The sequence below is a fragment of the Conger conger genome, chromosome 2, assembly GCF_963514075.1.
Source record: "Conger conger chromosome 2, fConCon1.1, whole genome shotgun sequence".
Classification (NCBI taxonomy): Eukaryota; Metazoa; Chordata; class Actinopteri; order Anguilliformes; family Congridae; genus Conger; species Conger conger.
In genome coordinates this window covers 17,007,503-17,015,873 of record NC_083761.1, presented here as the reverse complement: position 1 = coordinate 17,015,873, position 8,371 = coordinate 17,007,503, and the positions used below count along the sequence as shown (strand labels likewise).

Here is an 8,371-nt window from a genome sequence, read left to right as displayed (position 1 = left end):
CCTGGAAACCAATGTGCTCACATACAATATGTCCTTCATGGTTTATGTCACAATTTTATTTCTAAATAGGATAAATTAATCTGAAAACAAACGCGGAAGCAAATCGGCTGTACCTCGTGACCTCGGTGAGGAATCCACCATTTTAAAGCAGCATTGGATACATCACACGACATTGACTTTCTTCTTCTTCCTCTTCCTCTATACAAGTGACTACCAGCCAATCTGGCAAATGGGCTTCAGAAAGCCAGTTCTTGCTTTGAGTGCAAATCTCGTTGTAGCATGCCTCTTGAGATGGGAAGGTGGGTATTTAGGCAGATCCATCCTCTGAAATGTGGGATGCTCAGGGTTATGTCCTAGGGTGTTCAGTTTGGAAGAACGTAGAGCTACATGGCATGGCAACCAGATCCACAGAGATCACAATGACGCACTGAACTCTGTCACCCTTCCCCCACACTCTTCTGAATTTCTCAAAAGCAGAGCTGTTTCCCTGGGGCTTGGCTACACGGCTAGCTCTCCCAGCCAGCCCAGAACCAGGTGCTGCCAGCGAACGGGTCTGGTTCTCACGGCCAGGTTCCCTGGGCGGTCTGAGCGACGTCGTTCCTCCCGTTCTCGAGCTGCCGCCCCGACGTGTTGAGAGAGCTGCGCTTCAGGATCCTGTTGATGATGTCACTGCACGTCTTCCTGTACTGGTGCCTCAGCAGAGAGTAAACGAAAGGGTCGCACGCCGCCTTGCTGTAAGCCAAGCACTTGGAGGCGACTCCCCAGTGAGAGTTGATAGGCACTACCGGAAACAGTTCCACGATCCTGTCGGGAAACATGGGCATGCAAAGAAGTCGATGAGATTGGAATACTCCACAGCGAATGAATTGAGACCCTGTAAACATTTGGAATATTCGAGTAATTTTATAGTCAATGCCGCATGATTTGAGCCGTTCAGATGTTTGGTAAAGAGAACACAAGCTAGCTAAAGAGCCATAAGCCAGAACGGCCATGGTCATACTGTTCTGATTCCCGTTCCACAACCTCTGGCAGAGACTACCCTATAAATATTGAGATTGAAACAAAACATGAGTCCTACTGTCTTGATCCATGGAATAATAGAATGATATGGTAGACATGAATTGTAAAGACAACCGAAAATCAACAAGTGAGAATTGTGGGTGTCAGCAAAGAAGGTAATATTGTATGATATGTATGATTAATCACTGTTAATGCCTCACCTGGGGAAAAGAAAGTGTGGGGATTGCAACAGCACAGAAAATTAATTATTTCTGAGTAATAAGATGATTAACAGGAAAGGCAAGGAGAATGCGGCTATCAAAAGAACAAAAGAAAACCAAAAGAAAACCTTGCTCAATGACATGCCAACATCTGAAAGAGGCAGAGGGCACTTGGAAGGGAGGCAACTATCAGAGCTTTCAGCTGGAAAAGATGCAAAGAAACTTTTCAAAATAATGATGCCTGTGTGTGCAACAAGAGTCAAAGCCACATTGCAGCTTCATATAGGATGACAGCTCTGCAATGTATTAAAAATGATTAAGATGAATTAACATTTTTATATTGTACAGTATCAATTCCAGATGCAGACAACTTTTCAACACAGTGATGATTTCACAGTCATTCCGAGACATTGCAGGTGCTTTGTGTGGGTTAACTGTCCTTCTGAATCTACGCATCACTTGGCACAAAACAAACCAGCACTGGAAAGTTGCTGCATAACAAGGACTTTATATCAAATGCATTTCCCCCCCCACCTTTTAGAGTTTTACTTGAACGGAATCTCTGCTGAATGCTTATTAGACCATTTTGTATTTACCATGGGAATTTAATTTCACATATTCAGTCACCGTCATTTTCAGGGTTACAGAAGTTTGCAGTGAGCAAAGAGAAAGCAGCAGTTGATAATGAACCCAAAGGGGAAACGCAAGATGGTGGCAGTCCAATTAGCCGTGTCCTTGTTTGATAGGATCCATGACATCTGCAGTAAATTCATATGGGGAGACCATTCTTTACACTGGAAACTAACATTCAATTAATTAACCCTCCTGCAATTCACCATTTACAGTTTTACAAGCCAGGTCTAACACTATCTATTCTATTCCCAATTTGTATATTCAAATTCTCATTTTTCCTCGATTATTTTTTTGTGTTTTAAATCACTGGTCACAGGGGGAAGATGGTTTATTTTTACAGTATTTCAGCTTAATTGTATTCAAGAGATATATGATAACACATGCATGTAGGGGCTGCTATTGGGCCTGGAACTTCAACACACATAGAGATTGTCACGTTTCAGGTCTGTCTCGCCATGTTTTATGTTTATTCATTTTGTATTAGTCTTGTTTTGTCTTATCATGTATTATGTTAGTCTAGGTTCGTCATGTTGTTTAGTTATGTTTCGTTACGATTTATTTTCTTGTCATGTTTAGTTATGTCTCGTTACGATTTATTTTCTTGTCATGTCTAGTTATGTTTTCGTACGTTTATATTACCTGGTTATGTTGAGTGGTTATCGTTTTAGTTTCGCTTTGTGTTATGTTTTGATGCATGTTTATTGTTACGTTAACTGGTCGTTGTTTATGCATACACTTTTACATGTTTTTCCGCAAACCTTGCGTTCCGCCTTTTCTCTCTCTCTCTCTCTCTCTTTCTGTCATTCACTCCCTAATTGTTTCCATTTGTCTATTTACTAAAACTACTAACGCTAGATCAGGATTGGGTAGAGACTAACAAACTAATCATGTGTTCATGTTACCTTACGTTTCTCGTGCATGTCATTTACTAATTTACTAATGCTAGGGCAGGATAGGTTTATTACTAAAGATTACTAATCTCCTTGTTAGACTTGTCATCCATCGCACCTGTTTTCCATTTCCTTGCTACGCTCTAACTAATTGTCTACACCTGTCTACACCCGCATTTATGGCCCAGTCGCGCTACTGTTCATTGCGAAATTGTCTGCCTCTGTTTACCACGCAACTCTTGAGCATTTACTACCATTGATTACACGTTACGATCCAAGCCTGTTTACCGACCATTGTTTATTGATTTCTGTTTTGTGACCATCGTTTGTTTTTTGACTACGTCCTCGCCTACCGTCTTTGTACTTTTGCTTCGCTGATTGTTTCATGGTTTCGACTCCCGCTTCGCCCACGACTACGCCTCTGCCTGCCGTCCGTCTGTTCATCTGCCCCGCTGACAGCTCTCCTGCTACCGGACTTCCCTGCATGTCTACCGACTACGAGTTTGCCTCTTCCCTCGGCACCGTGCTTTTTGTTTGTTTACTTTTTGTTTGGCTGGATCTACGTGTATGGACTTTGCTTGTGTTGACTACTCTCCTGGGATTCGTCCCGAATAAAGCCCTGAGGGGTCTTTATATTACTATTGTTTCTGAGTCGTGCATTTTGGGTCCAACCCCCACGCACCCATCTCAGAGATAAGACTAGAGGTGATATCACCTCAGTAGTGAAGTTGTTGTAGAACTAGTATTGCATATGTACTGTGCCCAACTACAGTATAAAATATATAGTGTATTATTCTGATAAGCATATACATTCTACTTGAGAATGAACAATTGTATTTTATAGCTAATGTTGGCACACAATACTGATCACATAAATACTTTCTACCCTCCACCTTTGGCCAGGAAATGCAAGTTATTTTTTACTAATCAAAGATAAAAAATCCATTTTTCACTCTGTATGCTTATACTGAACAACTTCTTAGGCTCCTAATACCACCCTCATTGTGTCCCAAATAATAGGATGGGTGAAATACTGCGTGCCACCTTCCTCTGTCAAAAAGCTTATCACGCAGAACCATATGTGATAAATAAGCTGGCAGGCAGATTAAGCACAGCACTCCCATTTGCACTGCACCCATTCAGAGACATTGGTTTTAAAAAAGTATTGGTCTTGGAGCAGAACCCAATGAGTGATAAAAATGCAAATGTAAGCAACAAGGTATCCATTATCGCTCCGTCAGACGATCTCGTTGCAGGGCTCTGTGGTGTTGACGCTAGAGGCCCGAAGAGGTCAAGCTGGAGGTGGGTTTGTGTCTGGATTGTAATGCTGGAAAATCTCCGCGGGCCTGGCCGCAGGACTCTGAACTATGCGGCGGGGCGAAAGTCAATCCAGTCAGATTCCCGTTTCCGACACCGCTCACCTCGTTATCACGTAGGGCGCGAAGCACAGCACGAACGAGCCGATGAAGGTGCTGATCTTTTTGGTGGCTCTCTGTCTCCGTCTCTTCTGCTCCTCCAGGCATCGCTGTCGAACACTGAGCAGGGCACAGAGGCGCGCGTCATGCCAAAATCACAGAGGAAGTGCAGTGTAATGTGAAAAGAGGGGATTTCCGGGCTTTACTCAGTGCAGTTATTTGACTGACTCATTTATGGAACATGCCCCTGATCACAGGTAGGCTATTACATCACTTTGAGGTAGAGATATAGTCTGTATCTCATAGGTAATATTCAGGTGTACAGATGTTTATGTACAAAGTCAGTAAACAAACTAGCTTGGTTAATGTTTGTGAAAAAGATCCCTCCACTGATTCCTTAAGCACAAAAAAGTTCTACTGGCCATGCAGGACAGTATGTTTATTCATGTTAACTCTGTATTATCTCATGTTAACTTGCTGTATTAGAATCAGCACCAATATGGCATGAGCTGCAAACCAACATAACTGATATTTAAAACCTTATAGTAAAGTATGTGTTACTTGTCCCAGGGTTTGTCTTCAGGCATAACACCATAGTTTTAATGTTTAAAAAATAATCTTATGATGAGATGCACAGGGATGTCTGTAAGCATTTGGACAACTTCAGCACATTTTATTCAAAATGAACCTTATATTTGAGGGTATTTACATCCATATTGGATGATCCGTTTCAGAATGGCATGCCTTTTTATACATAGTCCCCACAATTTAGAGGACCAAAAGTAATTGGACAGTTAGTCAGGTGTATTCAATCACTGCCTTAGTGCAGATATAAGAAAGCATTTAGTGTCTAGTCCTGATTGTAGGCTTTTGATTGCCATTCGAGTCTGTATTGGCATTTCTCAACATAAGGACCGAAGTCGTGCAAATAAAAGTCAAAGAAGCCATTATGAGGCTGAGAAATTAGATATAGGCCAAACAATAGACTCACTAAATCAAACTGTTTGTAATGTCATTAAGAAGAAAGAGAGCACTGGTGTATATTTGGGACCATTGCCTTGCTGTGAGATGAAGCACTGTCCAATGATTTTAGAGGCATTTGATTTCACTTGAGCATATAAGATGGTTCTGGACTCTTCAGAATTCATTCTGATGCTGCTATCAGCAGTTACATTATCAATGAAGGCAAGTGAGCCAGCAGCTGTGGCAGCCCAAACGATCATACCCCCACCACCATGTTTCACAGATGAGGGGGTGCTTTGGAAGTTCCTAAAAGAGCAAGGCAAGGTGCAAGAGGGAAAGTAGATCATGGGCAGCCAAAATGTACTGCCCATGATCCACTTTCCCTCGTGCACCTTGCCTTGCTCTTTTAGGAACTTCCTATCAAGCCATCCTGTTTTTAGAACCTACTGATGGTTTGCATCCTGCAGTGCAGCCTCTGTATTTCTGTTTGTGAAGTCTTTGGCAGACAGTAGTCACTGACACATCCAGGCCTGCCTGCAGAAAAGTGTTTCTGATCCATTAGACAGGTGTTTCAGGGGTTTTTCTTCATTATGGTGAGAATTATTTGGTTATCAACTGTAGAGATCCTCTTGGCATACCAGCCTCTTTGTAATTAGTGACTTCACCAATGCTCAGCTTATTGTTTGACCTGTATCTTTGACAGTGATTTTCTTATTTCTCAGCCTCATAATGGCTTCCTTGACTGTCATTGGCACAACTTTGGTCCTCATATTGACAAATGCCAATCGCAAACTCTGAAGGCAACCAAAAGCCTCAAATTAAGACTCAATACTGAAAGCTTTCTTATACCTGCACTTTGAATACACCCATCTAATCAGAAACAGCAGAGAAGCCAACTGTCCAATTATGTTTGGTCCCCTAAAATGGAGGGACTATGTATAAAAAGGGATGTCATCCCTACAGAAATCACCAGACATGAATGTTACCCTGAAATTAAAGGTCTGTGCTTTAACCTCATATTCATATATATGAGAGTACAAAAGAACAGAAATTGTACCAGTGTCCAAATACTTACGGACTGTTTTTACGGTTTTTTGGTATGCAAGAAAGGGAGAATGACGCAGAATGTAAATATTATCCAGGTGTCCAATGTGTCAAACAGAAAATATAACATACATAGTGAATGCCTATGGACAGGCATCTTGGGGATCAGGGATTGCCGAATTTTAGAACAGAATATTTATTTACTTACTTAGCATTTCAAGTATCACATTAGATTGGTTTTAAAAGTAAAATGTATATTTGTTGGAAATGAAAACACTTTTCATATTTTATAATCTGGGGTGTATTTTATTTTTTTAAAGGGACAGTGCACATGAATAAACATAATGTAAAATGTGTTAGATTTTGCCATTAGGGCTAATTTTCAGATGTAGTCCCTGTACAGATCTGCAATCTCTCCACTTACGTAATTATGTTGCCATACCCCAGGCATTGTTTTGTTTACTGTAATGCTTCGGTATGGAAATTAGTATTATCCAGTAGGCCTACTGTAGCGCCATTCTGCAGAACATCTACGTATGTGCTTTTTCAACATTGCTCGTTTGGTTGAAGACAGTATTTTGTTACGAATATCACGCTGTCTGCAAGAAAAGGAGAAAGGAAAACGCTTAGCTAATTGCGCGGGTCATATTTCCGCGGCTGAACGGTCTGTGATCAAAGTGGCTTGGAGTCAAATAGCAAGGGTCGCTGTATGCATGATTTATAATTACGTGCTGTTTGTTTGTAGGAGAATATGATTGAGTAGGAATCAACGCAAGGATTTTCTCAAAACTATGATTTGAGAAAGGGAACAGTATCAAAAACAATTCCATTACCATTTTTCGGAGTAAAATGTGTGGTCGTATAGTAACAAATCATGCCTGTGCAGTTTGCTTCAAGTATCATAAATGCTTCATATTACTAAAGTGACGTTTAAATTGGTCGACAGCCTTTAAACAATTAAACTAGGCTACATAAAGGAAAAAAAAACAATCTCATTTAACGATATCATATAGTGCGAATTGACTTGATTTATACAGCAGACCAGGTTACACAATAACAAGACGGTCAAACACGACGTACAGTCCCTCGCTATTTAGTTGTGTTACAATGATTTCAATTTTGTCGCTGCGAATGCATTTGAAAAATGACCATCTTCTTTACAGTGGTAAAAAGTTGTGGAAAATATATGCAATATCTGCTATCACTCAAAATGCACAACTAAACCGGACAACGACCATCGTGCACACAGATGCCTGTTAAAAACTTCTTACCTTGGATGAATGTCCACGAGAAGCACTAAAGTCTGCATGGTAATAACGTCTATCCTTTTACAGTGGAACCGAGCCACTTTTAGCACTTTAAGGTATGTAACGCACAACACTATCAAAGACAGAAGAAACGTGAGCGAGTGGAAAACCACTGTAAAGATAACAAACTGGGTCCGACTGCTGTTCGCTCTTGCATTGCAGAGAGTACAAGATGCGTAAAGTTGATTGTATCCCACCCATGAGAGACAAGCGGCTACTGTGGAGAAGCATACGGAGTGTACCCACGTGTAGCCAAGCACCAGAGCTGCGTCTCTGTGGCGCATTTTGGAGTGGTAGCTCAGAGGGAAAACCACCGCGATCCACCTGTCGATGCTCAGAGCTGCCATACTTAGCATTGAATTTGTAGTTAAAAACGTGTCCAGAAAGCCAACGCTCTGACAGAAGCCCTGGCCGCCAATTTGGCCATTGTTGACAAGTCCCACCAAAGTCAGAGGCATGTTGGAAACAGTTAGCAACAAGTTGCAGAAGGTCAGATTTAGGGTAAACAATGCCGGTACTTGCTTCCGGATCTCCGGGCTATACAGAAAGCAGATCAGCACCAGCACGTTGGACAGCAACGACACTATGATGATGACTACTACCAGGAGGGAGACAATTACCTCCGCTGTGTCCATGGTGTTTCCCGCTCAAATATCGTGTGTTGCGATAATTATATCCAGCCACGCGCAGCTTTTACAGAATGCCATGGTGAGAGCTGCAAGACGCATCTACCACCGTGCCCAGATAGCCCCTGTTATTTCCCGAGGAGCAAATCTGCTTCTTTCCACGTCACTGCTTTCAGCTTTGTGCAGGAAGCAGCGGGGATGCCCATCAAGTTACAAGGCATCAGGAATAATCAGCAGGATTGAAAAGCAGGGAGGAGATGCGTGAGTAGGCTA

At 41.8% G+C, this 8,371-nt stretch overlaps 1 protein-coding gene across 1 annotated transcript; it reads right to left on the bottom strand.

Annotated features, from left to right (window-relative positions):
- Nucleotides 1-560: 560 nt before the first annotated feature.
- On the bottom strand, nucleotides 561-8,107 carry LOC133115386 (G-protein coupled receptor 26-like). The gene is made up of 3 exons (XM_061225276.1): nucleotides 7,437-8,107; nucleotides 4,165-4,278; nucleotides 561-804 (listed from the first exon to the last, which is right to left on the bottom strand). The coding sequence occupies exons 1-3, from the start codon at nucleotides 8,105-8,107 to the stop codon at nucleotides 561-563; spliced, it is 1,029 nt and encodes a 342-aa protein (XP_061081260.1).
- Nucleotides 8,108-8,371: the final 264 nt, after the last annotated feature.

Coding starts and splice junctions, on each gene's coding strand:
- LOC133115386 (XM_061225276.1), bottom strand. CDS start 8,107: ATGGACACAGCGGAGGTAATTGTCTCCCTCCTGGTAGTAGTCATCATC. Junction 4,279..7,436: donor CTCGTGGACATTCATCCAAG/GTAAGAAGTTTT, acceptor TGCCCTGCTCAG/TGTTCGACAGCGATGCCTGG. Junction 805..4,164: donor GCGCCCTACGTGATAACGAG/GTGAGCGGTGTC, acceptor GTTTCCCGACAG/GATCGTGGAACTGTTTCCGG.